Source organism: Gossypium hirsutum, chromosome D12, assembly GCF_007990345.1.
Source record: "Gossypium hirsutum isolate 1008001.06 chromosome D12, Gossypium_hirsutum_v2.1, whole genome shotgun sequence".
In the NCBI taxonomy this organism is placed as follows: Eukaryota; Viridiplantae; Streptophyta; class Magnoliopsida; order Malvales; family Malvaceae; genus Gossypium; species Gossypium hirsutum.
The window spans coordinates 7,115,887-7,131,301 of NC_053448.1; the positions used below are offsets into that span (position 1 = coordinate 7,115,887).

The window sequence follows — 15,415 nt, forward strand, 5'->3', positions numbered from 1 at the left end:
CCACTTTCCACATTCCCTGAAGATTTCAAAGACTATGAACGAGGCTTTAATTTACAAAAAATATAGAAATCATTTTTAGGTTTATCTTTGTGTCCCAATAATATGAGCCTCAACTCGTGAGTAGCTCCATGTGGCCAAGCAAACTGTGCAGGTAGTAATCCAACGATGTCCACACCATCACCAGCATCAACTTGTCTCCATCCATTGTTAGCTATAGTAATATAATATTTTTTTTTGAAATTTCCAGATTGGGCTTTATTATGAAAATAAAAGTTATTGTTCAAAACTGAAATCAAACCAAATAAACAAAAATAAGATAAAAGAACCTAAAACCCAATACGGCCCAAATCAGATGGCCTTAACCAAAATAAAATCTAGATATTTATAATGAATGTTCTAGAATCGGTCATTAAAGCACCGACCCATTGCCCAATCAGAAGAAGCATGGGAAACCGTCTTCAGTCTTTTCTGTCATCTCCTTTCATAATGACGATTTCATTTCCAAGGTAAGCCAAAAGAAATCAGTCCGTTTCATTTTCTTGTTCAAAGCCTTTCATTCTTCATTTTTCTTCTCTGGAGACTTCTTCTTCACTTCCCCCATCCAGCCGAGCTTGATCCATTTGCATAATCTGGAACTCCCCTATCCAGGTAAAACTCTTCTCCTCTTCTCAATGATTCTGTTGCTATGATATGAGCAAGACCATTTGCGGATCTAGGTATATACTGAAATCTGATGTTTTCAAGTCCATAGATTTCCTGTTGAATGTCAAAAATGTATACTCCCACCATAGATCTATCTTGACTCTTCGATTTACATTTTTTGACTATTGTGAGGGAGTCTCCTTCAAGGATCAAATGTCGCCATCCCCTCCTGATTCCCATTTGAACGCCTTTCCGGCAGGCAATTGCTTCAGCAGCAAAGGCTGATGGAATACCAAAATGAATCTCTGAATATGAAAAAAGAATAGTACCATTCGAATCTCTGGCCACAATACCCACACCCGACTGATTCTTTACTTTATCGTAAGCACCATCAAAGTTGATCTTCATGAAACTTTCCTGTGGTGGCGACCATCTCTTTTTCTCTAAGGTACGGTTCAGATCTCTCTTCTCAAGACTATCAATTTCTTTGATGTAACTGATTATAAGATTTGCAACTTCCGTCCCCTTTCTAATTTTACCTTCATGTATTCTTTTGTTTCTGTCACCCCATATTGCCCAGAGTGCACAACAAAATACGCGACTTTGATCAAGGTTGAGCTGCTCTATTGCCTAGGTAATCCACTGTCCAAAATCTTCACAATGATTCCTTAAAATGCACTGAAACGATAATGATCTCCACACCTCCCTTGTAACATGACAGTAACGAAATAAGTGGTTCATTGTTTCAGCTTCTTCTCCACATCAGGGGCAGCTCGGATTTACTACTAACTTCCGATGTTGAAGATTCACCTTTGTAGGCAGATAATTCCTAGATAGCTTCCATATTGTAACCTTAATTTTAGCTGGTAGATTCAGGCACCATAGTTTTTTATAAAAATTCCCATAGATGGTCTGTAAAGCATAAGCTCTAGGATTGTCAGTCAATTTTTGTAATAGTTGATAGGCACTTCTGACCGTAAACTCACCCGACCGTTCGCCTCCCCAGATAAGAAAATCATCATGCGGTGTTTGTGCCAGAGGGATTCTGAGGATTCTAGCTGCGTCGTCTTCCAGGAAGGTACTAGTAATCAACTCTTTTTTCCAACTTCTGGTATTATTATCAATCAACTCGCCAACTTTAACATCACGCAAAAAATTAATATCTGATGATAATCTAAAATTAACAGAATCTGGAATCCAAGCATCGCTTATGCAAATATTAGTACCCGTCCCCACCCTCCAACAATGCCCTTTTTTCAAAAAGTCCTTTGCTGCCCAAATACTTTTCCATACATACGAACTAGAATTTCCTAACCTGAAATTTAAGAAATTATCATCCGAAAAATACGTAGCTTTAAACACTTTCGTTACAAGCGCATTCTGATTATTCATAATCCTCCACCCTTGCTTAGCCAATAGAGCTACATTGAACTGTGCCATATTTCGGAAGCCCATACCACCCTCTTCTTTAGGCCTACACATAAATTCCCATTGACACCAATGAATTCCTTTCTTTCCTTTCCCTTTCTGCCACCAAAATCTAGCAACTAAATTGTCAAACTAATCACAAAGCGATTTTGGTAATAGAAAACATGTCATAGCATAAGTAGGAATTGCCTGAAGAACTGATTTAATAAAAACCTCTCTACCCCCTTGAGAGAATAAGCGAGTACTTCAATTATCAATTCTTTGCTTTATTCTGTCTTTGAGATTCTAAAACGATTCTTTTTTCTTCCGGCCTACAATATTTGGCAATCCAAGATATTTTTCCATATTGTTCGAAAATCTTATTCCCATATCAGCTGATAACCTGCCTTTATCCCCCTCCTTCAAATTCGAACTAAAAAAGATCATTGATTTATTAAAGTTAACACATAGCTTTGAAGTAACTTGTACTACTTTCTGTGGCTTCACCAAACAAAATACAATCGTCTGCGAATAACAAGTGCGATATTATCGGGCCTCTTCTGCTGGCTCTCACCCCTTTAATCAATCCCTCTTTTGTAGCATTCCTGATTAACGACGATTAACCTTCACTGCAAATAAGAAGTAGAAAAGGGCTACGTGGGTCACCCTGTCTGAGTCCTCTGGTTGGTTCAAAGACTCTACCATTCTTCCCGTTCGTAGTAACAACATAAGAGACTGTAGAAATACATCTCATTATAAGTACCACCCATTCCTTCGCAAAACCCATCCGTATCATAACTTCCTTCAAGAAAGCCCATTCCACCCTATCGTAAGCTTTACTCATGTCAAGCTTAATTGCCATAAAACCTTTCTTCCCCTTACGTTTTTTCCGAAGAGTATGCAGAATTTCATAAGCTATCAAAATATTGTCTGAAATTAGCCTCCCTGGGACAAATGCACTTTGAGCACTATCAATGCATCTCCCAATGACTTCTTGAAAACGATTGGCAATAGCTTTAGCAATAATTTTATAAAGAACTGTGCATAAACTAATTGGTCTAAAATCTGCAAGGTTTGTAGGATTGGACTTCTTCGGAATAAGGGTAATCTTAGTTACATTTAACTCTTCCACGTCTTTTCCATTATTTAAAACTTCTAAACAAAAATTCCCAATGTCTTCGCCCACTATATGCCAGTATTTTTGAAAGAATAGAGCCGGGAAGCCATCATAACCTGGAGCTTTTGTTGAACCCATTCCCTTCACTGCAATATAAATCTCTAACGTAAATTTTTTCAATAGGGTTGCATTGATATCCGAAGAGATGCAATTCTGAACACCTGTTAGAAGATGAGAAGGATCTCCAACGCCTGTAGTCGAGAAAAGCTTTTGAAAATACTGCGTCGGCAACTCATTAATTTCAAACTCAGTAATTCCTCTCCCATCATCATTATCAAGCCTGCTAATTGTATTAATTTTTCTCCGCATTGATGCATATTTATGAAAAAATGCTGTATTTTTATCCCCCAACTTTAGCCAATTAGCTCGTGCTCTCTGTTCCCAATACATCTCCTCCTTCTCGATTTCCATGCTCAAATGAATTCTTTTATTAATTATCTGGTTCATAACATCTTCATCAGGTTCCTTCTTCATTAAATCTTCAAGCTCTTTTGTAGTTCTTTCTGTCATTCCCTTCCGTTGCCTTCTAATAGATTTAGCCCATTTCGATAAGCTAATCTACAAGTTCTCAAGCTTTTCCAAAACCGATCCATTTTGTGACTTCCAGGCTTCCCGAATTTCTTTCTCTATTGACTCCTCTGTAGTCCACCAGGCTTCAAATTTAAAACTTGGAACTGTCTTGAAACTGTTTAAATTAATTGTGCTTATTAACAAAGGACAATGATCCGAAAGGGTAGACGTCAGATGATTAATATTGCCCGTTGGAAATAACTCCATCCATTTTTCGTTTGCAACACCTCTATCCAATCTTTCCCGTAAGTCGTCTCTGGTAAATTCCCTCTCTCCCATGTATACCATACTCCTGAATATCCCAAGTCTAAAAGGTGACATTCTTGTAGAGTTTCCCGAAACGCTGCCATCTTTCTTTCCTCCATCGGTTGACCTCCTTTTTTTCAAAAGAATAAGCTATTTCATTGAAATCTCCACTCACTAACCAAGGATACTCTTGCTCCTGTCCCAAGATCTTTAATAAATCCCATGAAGCATTTTTATCTTGTGAGTAGGGAGAGCCATAGAACCCCGTGAATCTCCAGTCGCCATGAGCACCTTCTCCTTTAACCAGTACATCAATATGACTTATTGACAAAGATCTAAGGTGAATCTGAACCTCCTCTCGCCATGCTAAACAAATACCACCCCGCGTACCAGCAGCTCCTACTTCAAGTACATTCATGAAACCACACATTCTTCTAATTGCTTCCATACGTTTTCCACTTACTTTAGTCTCCATTAAGAAGACAAATTGAGGATTACTTTGCTTAAGTAAAAACCGAAGCTTCCTTACTGCCCGTGGACTCCCCAATCTACGGACATTCCAACATATGATTTTCTTTGTGCCTGGTCGGCTTGCCCATTGGCAGCCGCCGATCCTGTCTGGTTGGAAAATTCTATTTGTAAATTAATTTCATCCTTCGAAGTTAGATCTTGTTCAGCACGTTTTGTCCTTTTTAGATTCTCTTCCCGAATCTCCTTTACCCCATCTTCATCTTGCACTAATTCTGCCAATTTCCTTTTTTGCAATTTACGATCAGCCTTATGGTTCTCCTTCCCTCCCACTATTTTCCTTCTTTTCCAACTAACTTTCCTGGCTAAAACTAGATTACTGACAGTACTATCTACATTACCTCCTTCATTGATACCTGCTTCCTTGTGTAATTCAAGATCTGCAACAGCTGATGCCAAACAAGAACTATCCTGGATCCCTCCCACTAAACCACTACTTTGCTCCATGTACTGATATTCTTCCTGGTTCTTTGTAATGCCTCCAACATAAGAGCATTGTGGTTGTGATTTTTTCAATAAAGCATTAAACTTTAAACTCTCCCTTCCCACTAACGTTGATTCTGCTTTTAATGCTAAAGAAAAAGGTGGATCCACTTTAATTCTGTTTTTCTCTACAGGAGTAAATTCCGAGCAAAAATAGATCGGATTAGTCGCTTTGACCTGGAATTCATTGTCAAGTCATCCGCAACTGTTTGTTTAGTCAAAACAACAATTCTCAAAAAAATCCCATTCTTTTTTCATTCTTCATCGAATCCTACGACCCTAATGAACCAAAAAAAAGGATAAAGGCCTAGCAAAAATTGCTTGTTTTTCGAGATACCACTATTGTATAATCGTCAATTACTGACATTGGTAAACGGCCCAAAGCAATTTGATTATAATTCAATTCGTGACGGTCGTAAGTAGAAAGTTCATATTCTTCAGTCATTGATAAACAATTTGTTGGACAATACTCAACGCAGTTACCACAAAATATACAAATTCTAGAAAAATATTGAAAAGGAAAAATACTTCGAAGATGAACTTGTTCCCATGCAATAGTCAGGAATTCTTGGCGGTATCGAGCCGGAACAACCTGTTTAACATTTTAGAGGATTTCACAAAACCCTGATCACTTAGTTTTTGACTTTTCGGGAATATATTCGAATTAATATTCGAATTATATAATAATAATTTTTTAATATTCTAAAAAATAAAAAAATAAATAAAAAAATGAAAATCTAGAAATTTAATATTAATATATAAATTGCATAAAATTAAAATAAAATAAAGTAGGAAATTACTAAAAAAATGAATACATAAACTAAATACAATAATAGATAAAACGAGATGCGACTTCCCCTAGATATTTTACACTTTCTCCCACAAAAAAGCTTGTAATGCCTACTCCAACTCCTCAAATTGATCCCTAATTGGAAGTTTCGACGAGATAATAAACAGATTGTTGACCTTTGGAAAGAATTGGAAAGAAAAGGGGAAAAAGCTTTTTCACTGTTTGTTCTTTGATTTCAAAAAAAACATTCTAAATTATGTAAAAAAGGCAAAAAGCAAACAAATAGGGAAAGCCGGCTATCGGAATCGAACCGATGACCATCGCATTTGGATGCCATGCCCTAACTTGCCACATCCAAAACAGTAAGTCGGCAACTTTTCATACTTAAATGGGATCCAAGATTTATTCCCATTCCCTATTGTGACAAAAATACCCCTTCGAAGAGGTTTCTGAACATTTAACAGCACTCTAAGCCGACAAAATTCACCAAGAATTCCAGATCTGATTACCTCTCCAAAAGTGACTCCTATAGCATGCAAAAGGTCTTTTTTATCAAACTCTGGTAGACACGGCCCAATTTTAATCCAAAACGGTGATGAGACAAGCCGAATTTGATCTCTTAACATTGATTTATTCAACTGATCGAACAGGATTAATTGCTTCCTAAACAACCATGGTTGGCCTTCCAAAACAGTCTCTAAATCCTCTTCCAATTCAAACTCAATCAAAAAGAGATTTTGTCCAGCAACTTGAATCACAAATTTCTTCCTTGTCTTCCAAATACTCCTCATCTGTGCTTTGAAACTATCTTGATTGTAAGGTTTCTTTGTCCATACAGAACATATCAAAGAGAAATTGCCACTTGGTTCCACCATCGAACTTTTATCCGAAAGTTGAATAAGCTCTTCTGTTAATAAGGCGATCTCATCTCCCCCAAACCCATCGTTACCACCGCTCTCCATTATCCCAAGCCGCAGCAGCCACTGTTTTCGCTAAGATACCAAGGATAGCACTCTTGGTTTCTAGGGTTTTATAGTAATATAATATTAAAACTAATAATTTTTTAGTAACATAATTGAAAATTTCATAAATTAATCTTAAAAATTAGTAATTTTTTTAAATGTAAGAGAAATATAATTTTCTAAACATTATTAAAATTTTATTTATATAATTTTAAAAATACACATTAAAAATTATTAAAAAGAACACATTAAAAAACTATTTAAAATTTTTAAAAAATAATTTAATCTTTTAAGCAGCATACATGAATTTAAATTTCAAAATATGTACATGATATACTTTAAACATAGATGAATAAAAGTAAACTTTAAAAAGTTTCTAAAAAGTTAAAATAATTTTTTGAAAAACATTATTACAAATACATTTCATAAATAAAATTTTAATAGATTTCGTGAATATTTTTTTATATATGTTTAATTTAAGAATTTGTATATATCGTACTTTAATTTTATCAAATAAACATTGAATAGAAAATGTATAAAAAGTATAATATAATTCAAATTTATTTATAATGTGAATCATTAAATTTATACAAAATTATTAAACAATTTTAAAATATTTTAATTGATACATATAATGAAACCTAAACTAGCATAATATATAAATAATTCAAATTTCTTTAAAATTTTAAAAATAAAAAATATAAATATAAATTAAAAAAAATCAAAATTTTATATAAAATATAAAAAAATCATATATAATATATAAAAATTCAAATTTTTTTAAAAAATTTTAAACAATGAAAAAGAATTCTACAATATATAAATATATAAATATCAAAATATTATATAAAAATTGAAATTTTTAACAAAATTATATAAAAATCAAAATATTATATAAAAATTTAAATTAAAAAATCTAAAATTATAAAACATATAAATTGAAATTTTTAAAAATAAAATATTATATAAAAATTGAAATTTTCTCATAATTTTTTTTTCAAAAACTCTAAATTCTAAAGATTCAAAAACATATATCTAAATTTCTAAAAGTTAAAAATTTGTATATGTTTTGGATGAACTTTGTCTATTTTGGAAATTTAGATATATTGTTTTGACTTTTTAGAATTTTAAGTTTTTGAAAAAAATAAAAATTTATGAAAAAAATTTTATTAGAATATATATTTGAAAAATTAATTTTTTTTTGCAATTTTTTAAAAATCATTTTATTTTTTAAAATTTATATTTATATATTTCATTAATTTTATATTTTTTAAAATCTTTTGTTAAAAATTAATTTTTGAATTATTTATATACTATATATTATTTTTTACAATTTAAATAATATATTATCTATAATATTATAAAACAATAAAGAAGGGTGATGTGATGTGTTTTAATTGCGCCACTCAGATAGTCAAGGTTGGTTAACGCTGACCAATGGTCTGTCAACGGTTGGTCAACATTGACCAAGGATTGGTCAATGTTGGTCAATGACCAATAAATGGTGAGTTAATGTCTTTATTTTAAATAAACTTAAGTGCCACATGATGTATATTGATTGATGTCATGTGATTGCTAGTTTTTAAGGGTATTAAAAACAAAAAAAAACTATTTCACTAAAAAAAACAAAAAAGACTGAATCGGGTAACAGAATGATAATTTTTTTTGATGTCTCAATATATTTACTAGAGCGAACTCAGTAACTAATTTTCTGTATTCTGTAGGCCTATTAAGAGGTAGATATTGACCACGAGTTTTAAAGTTACTCTATATCTAGGGCGAGGATCGAACTCTCAACCACTAGTTAATGTAGGAAAGACTCTTAGCATCTCACTTACTTCCTGTGGTTAACAAAATGATAATTTAAGTATCTATCTGAGACAAAAAAGTTTAAATAATAAATGGGAAAACAGGCCTAGTTGAAGTGCAAAATTTAGCATAAGTCTAAAAAAAATAAAGATTTTTGATCCCAAAATTAGGGAAGAGTTATGGGTGAAAATTTATATTGACAAGTTTGAGATCGACAAGTGAATAACCTTAGATTGTCGAGAACTAAAAAAAAATAGAAATTTTCAATATAGCACTCAACAAGTAATCTTTATTACTTCAAATTTGTTTAACAAATGTTTGGGGGAAATCCAAAATCAAAATTGGGTTTTGTGTTTCAAGAGATTGAAGGGTTAAAACAAAGGAAAACGACGACCGCTTTAGCTTGATGTTGTCTATTTTGACATTTTATGAAGCATAAAATTTGTGCAAAGGGAACAAGGACAAAGATGATAAATAATTCTTGATTTAATCTACCATCTTACTCTTGTATGGTTTGGGAATGGACTAATGAAATAAAATAAAATAATGGTGGTGAAGAAAATTAAGAAATGAGAAAGGTTGTAGGCAAGGTACTTTCATGAAGCTCTCTTAAGGGTAATAGTTTTCAGCTATGATGCAATCTCCATGGGAAGTCCAGATCACCCGTGAAGCTAATTTTGCAGCAGCCGTGACTAGGTACCTGGCATGCAATTGTTCGATCATACTCCTAGCGGCATTTGAATCTGCTCTTATGAGGTGTTCAGGGTACAATTTACCAGTAATCCCCGCAAGAGCAAAACCCATCTCTAAAATGGTGAAACCGGCTTTGATCCCTCACGATAATCTCTCGTTCAAAAACTTTTGATGTAAGCTTAATTGCCAAGTGACAATCTGCACAAATTCTCAAATTCTTTACAATCCTAATGGGGGTCCCTGGTGCTGTCTTAAGTAGCATGAAAGCAACCGCAATCTTCTCGTTATGGTAAGATAAAGCATTCTCTTTCTCTTCTTCCTCTATATCAGCAAGCACATTTTCTGTATGGGGAGCATAACCTTCCAATCTTAACCTCTTTGTTATTTCTGCTAGCATTGCATAAATTTGGTCACTTTGAGGATGAGATCTATCGTCCATTAGAAATTCATACACATGATTGCCAAACTCTACTAGGCTATAACCTGGAATTTTCTGCACTCCGTCGCTAAGCATATTTCTCCTGAGGACATGCACATCGGACCAGCGTTGCTCTGAAGCATAGAGGTTGGAGAGGAGCACATAGTCTCCACTATACCCAGGTTCTAGCTTTAATACTTGAGCTCTTGCATACTCTCCTAAAGTCAAATGGCCATGCATTGCGCACGCTCCTAACAATGTCCTCCATATAACAGCATTAGGCTGCAATGGCATGTTTCGGATATATTGATATGCCTCCTTTACCAAGCCTGCCCTACTCAACAAATCAACTATGCAACCATGATGTTCTATCTTGGGCACAATCCCGTATTTCTCTTTCATCCTCTTAAAGTAACTGAAACCTTCATCAACCATCCCACAATGACTACAAGCGTAGAGAACCCCAACAAAAGTAACTTCGCTAGGCACCAATTCCTCTGTTTCCATCTCCTTGAAAAGCTCAAGTGCTTCCTCGCCAAACCCATTAACAGCCAATCCGACAATCAAAGAACTCCATGAAACTGCATTCCTTTCCTTCATCTCATCAAATACTTTCCTTGCCTCTCTAATGCTTCCACACTTTGCATAAAAATCTAACAGCGCATTATTAACATGCAAATTATCAGTCAAACCAACCTTCACCATATATATGTGAACTCTCCTCCCCAACGCCAGAGCACCGAGCTCAGCACAAGCGGATAACAAGCTAAGCACAGTATACCCATCAGGCTTTACACCTTCCAACTTCATTTCCCTGAAGAGAGTCAGAGCCTCGTTAGGTTTTCCATTAAGAGCGAACCCATTAATCACAGAATTCCAAGCCACAATATCTCTCTCAGACATTAATTCAAACGTCTTATGCGCACTATCGACGAGTCCACAAGCGGCATACATGTGAAGCAAAGAATTCTGAACAAAGGCTAACGAGTCATACCCATTTCTTATAACTGTGGAATGCACAATTTCCCCGATTCTTACATCTGCCAACTTGGCAACGGCTTTTAAAAGAAAAGGGTAAGTGTGGGTATCAGGTTGGATGCATGACGCCCGCATCTGGCGGTATAATTGAAGGGCTGGCTCTTGGCTTTCACTCTCAGCATAGCCTCTAATCATGGTATTCCAGGTGAACACATTAGAGCTCCGGATACAAGAAAAGATGTTGTGAGGATATGACATAGGAGCAGAGAGCGAAACAAGGCTATAGATAAGGTGCTTGCCAATATCAGGGTCATTGAGTGGGACCCCATTCCTCATAGAGAAAGCGTGGATTTGTCTGAGTTTGAGTTTGGAAGAGCCGCAGTTTTGTAAAAGGAAAATGCATTTCTTGACCAACAAAGACTCTGGTTTGTGCGGGGAAGATGAGGTTGGTGGGGTTATGGAGTAGAAGCATGAGGTTCGCGGAAGAGGGTGCTTTGAGAACATCGATCCATAACTTCTACATTTTGCTTTCTTCATGATGCATTATGGCTTGCTTTATTAGAATATATAAATCATAAAGGATTCAGGATTGGAGTTTATCTCAAATGTTTTTGATATTTAATCAGAAACAGTTGCTGGCAAATTTACTAATAGTAGTAACATTAGACAGAGTAGCAAGTCAACTAAGATTCATTTATATATATTCCTCACCAACCAACCAGTACTGACACCCGCTTTTTTGTCCATATATACAGTATCTTGAGCTATATTACATATCAAGGTTGAAAAAGAGCAAGGTAAGTGTTAAGTATGATTATTATTTTCAGTTAAATTTGAGAAATAATCTTCTAGTTAAACTCTATTTATTTATTTCAATCAAACATTGATTAGTTTAGATTATTTTATTATTATTTGACATATGAATTTAACCTATAAATAGGCTCTTTTACAACCTTAGAAAAGGCATCCCATTTAGAGATTAGAACTCATAACACATTTAGAGAATTTTGTGTTTACGTTTTGATGGTTTTTTATTTTCGGGGTTTGGGGTTTAATTTTATCTCCATCTTTTGTACTCTTCATTCTTTTTCCATTATAGTTAAATTATCTTTGCCCGTGGTTTTTTATCCTCTTTGGAGGAGTTTTTTCACGTTAAATTTGTGTGTTCAATTTCTCAATTTATTCCGCTATTTTTGTAACTTGTTTTTTAACTGGGTCAATCCCTAACAAGTGGTATTAGAGCTAATTTAATTTTCATAGATAAGCCCATTCAGATATGGCAACAACAATGTTTGAAATTGAGAAGTTCGATGGTGAGACAAATTTCAATTTGTGGCAAGTATGGATGATGGCAATTCTAGTTTAATCCGGTTTGAAAAAGGTTGTTACCGGGAAAAAGCCTGAGAATCTAAATAAAACAGAATGAGAAGAGCTTGATGAAAAGGCCTTGTCTGTAATCTAGTTGTGCCTCGCGAATACGGTATTGCAGGAGGCATTGATGGAGAAGACCTCATCCGCATTGTGGAAAAGGTTAGAAACTCTTTATACGACTAAGTCTCTGGCTAACCGTTTAGTGTTGAAACAACATTTATTTACGTTTTGCATGAACGAATGTGAGCTTCTTAGAGATCACATCAGTCAATTCATTACTCTTTTAAATGATTTAAAGAACGTTGAGGTTCATATTGATGATGAAGATCAAGCTATGCTATTATTGTGCTCTTTACCCCCTTCACACAAGTTTATCAAGGAGACCTTGATTTATGCCAAAGACAAAATCTCGTTCGAAGATGTGAAAGGTCATTTGTTGAGTAGAGACAAACTCGACAATGAGCTTCATTTGGATAGCAAGGCAGATAGGCAAGCTTCCGTTTTGATGGCATCAAAGAAACGAGACAAAAGGTGTCGCTATTGTAAAAAGTTAGGTCACATCAAAGCAAATTGTTATAAACTACGAAATAAAAGAGCTGCTGAGAGTAACGAGAAAGATGTAGTTGGTGCTAATTTGATCGATGAAAGCGGTGATGATTTCTTGTTAGTGTCAACGAGCGATAACTCCAAGTTCACGTTCGAGTGGATCCTAGATTCGGGATGTTTTTTCCACATGTGTCCCAATAGAGAATGGTTCTCCACATACAGTTTGGTTGAAGGTGGAGTTGTGCATATGAGAAACGATTCATCTAGTAAGGTAATTGGTATTGATACTGTTAAAATTAGGATACACGATAGGACGATTAGGACACTCTCAGATGTCAGGTATGTACCTGATTTACGAAAGAATCTCATCTCCTTAAGTATTTTAGACTTGAAAGGATGTAGAATCAACATCGAGTCAAGTGGCATTAAAGTATCTCGTGGAGCTCTCGTTTTGTTAAAAGGTAAAAGAACTGGCAGTCTTTATATTCTGGAAGGTTCTACAGTGACCGGTGAAATCGGACGTCCCTCGTCCATTACAGAGTTGAATTCAACTCGTTTGGAGCGGAGGCAACTTGGTCATAGGAGGGAAAAATGTATGACCATTTCGTTGAAGAGAGGTTCTCTTTTGAATGTAGGTTTTGAAAAGTTAGGGCACTGTGTTCGTGAAAATCAGACTCTGGTTAGTTTTGATTTGGCAATGTACAAGTCGAAGGCTAGAAGTCCTCCAGTTTCTAAACACAGATTTGACTCAGTTAATTCCATGCATAGTTCAAGATAGGCTCGTGGCGGGCTTTCGGCAAAGATGGCATTGTAGAAATATGAGCCAAGGTGGAGATTTGTTAAGTATGACTCCTATTTTCAGTTAAATTTAAGAAATAATCTTCCAGTTAAACTCTGTTTATTTGTTTCAATCAAACACTGATTAGTTTAGATTATTTTTTTTATTATTTGGCATATGAATTTAGCCTATAAATAGACTTTTTTACAACCTTAGAAAAGACACCCCATTTAGAGATTAGAACTCATTACACATTTAGAGAATTTTGTGTTTACATTTTGAGGGTTCTTTGTTTTCGGGGTTTGGGGTTTAGTTTTATCTCCATCTTTTGTGCTTTTCGTTCTTTTGCCATTATAGTAAAATTATATTTGCCCGTGGTTTTTTATCCTCTTTGGAGGGGTTTTTCCACGTTAAATTTGTGTGTTCAATTTCTCAATTTATTCAGCTATTTTTGTAACTTGTTGCTTAATCGGGTCGATCCCTAACAGTAACGAAAGGTTAATTAATGATTGTATCAATCAAAAAGTTCCATTGTGGCGTGGCATTGGTGAAGGATCAAAGGTCTTCTACTTGGTTGAGTTGTGACAGCAACAGGCTCTGCTCTACCATTTGATATCTTTAGCATGTCAAGTGTTTCAACACATTTCTCAACCCTCTTGCCTAGAAAACCATACACTAAACTGTTCTGATTGTTGAGTCACGTTCTGCATTTTATGATGACGGGATCAATGTTTATTATGTGCGAGGAATTTGAAACTTCTCTCGTTCTGAATGAATCCAGCTTAAGCACCTGCAAACTTTTCTGGGCAACAGCATCTCTCTCGGCAACAATGTTGTCTACCTTTATTGCTTGTCCCATCAGCATCTCACCTCCGGTACCTGGACTCCATTGGAGATTGATTTTTCCATTGCAAAAACTTAAGGCCGCCCCCGGCCCCCAACAACATTCAAGTTCCTGGCTCATGCAACAATAACATTAAATTTCTTAATGCATTAAAAATAAAAAGGAAAAAAAATTGAAGTAGAATTGAAAAAGGAATTTGTTCTTATGTATCTAATAGAAAAAATAAGGATTTTGAATTTGGCTAAAACTTGAGATTGTGACAAACACGTTGATAAGGTGATGATGAGGCCTGTACTAGAGGTGATCATGGCTGGGCCAGGCTCAGACAAAATTTTAGGCCCATTTTTTAGGCCCGAGCTTGGCCTAGCCTGAAATATGGGCCTAAAAATTTGTCCAAACCCGGTCTGAGAGAAAATTACTAAGCTCGAGCCCGGCCCGGCTCAGCCCATATTAAATATATATAATATATAATATATATTTGATTAAAATAAAAATATATATTTAATATATAATTCGGGCCAGGTCGGGCTCGACAAAAAAAGTTTTACCCGAGGCTCGGCCCGTTTTCTAAACGGGCTTTATTTTTTTACCTAAACCCATATTTCGGGCCTATATTTTTACCCGAACCCTCCTATTTTTTGGGCGGGTCGTCGGGCCGGGCCGGGTAGCCCAACCCATGATCACCTCTAGCCTGTACCAAAGCTCCTAAAATGCGGGGAGTGGTAGGATGGTAAAACTTGAACTATTTCTTGAATTTTAGTACGAATGGTAAAATTTGAACTGTTTCTTGAATTTTAAACTGATTTGTTTCATGTGGAGTGGATTTTTTTCTTCTGAAAAGTGGATGTGGGGCGGGTGGATTTTTTTTAGAGGGTGAGTATGAAGTGGTTATAGTAATTGCTTCTCTTGCTCCGCTCGACAATATAAAATTACCATTTTATTTTTGTATATATATAACTATTAAAAGGGTAAATTTATAATAATGTATTATAGAAAAATTCATATATTTTATGTTCAAATAATTTTCTAAAGAATTATGTTTAATTGTTTATTTTTTTATTTGAAATAAATTTTCTTTAAAAAATAAGGATAACAGTGCCATTAAATGTTCCACTATACCTCATGTCTTGGGCCCCTCAACCTACCACCAAAAAAATAAGCAAACGGTAAAAA

At 35.0% G+C, this 15,415-nt stretch overlaps 1 protein-coding gene across 1 annotated transcript; it reads right to left on the reverse strand.

Moving 5' to 3' along the window:
* Positions 1-8,155: 8,155 nt before the first annotated feature.
* On the reverse strand, positions 8,156-14,581 carry LOC107945217 (pentatricopeptide repeat-containing protein At4g21065). Its single transcript, XM_016879108.2, has one exon. It carries the CDS (start codon positions 11,238-11,240, stop codon positions 9,387-9,389), a length of 1,854 nt encoding a protein of 617 aa, XP_016734597.1. The 5' UTR covers positions 11,241-14,581; the 3' UTR covers positions 8,156-9,386.
* Positions 14,582-15,415: the final 834 nt, after the last annotated feature.

What these genes read in the sequence shown, in the direction of transcription:
- LOC107945217 (XM_016879108.2), bottom strand. Translation starts at nt 11,240, where the DNA reads ATGAAGAAAGCAAAATGTAGAAGTTATGGATCGATGTTCTCAAAGCAC.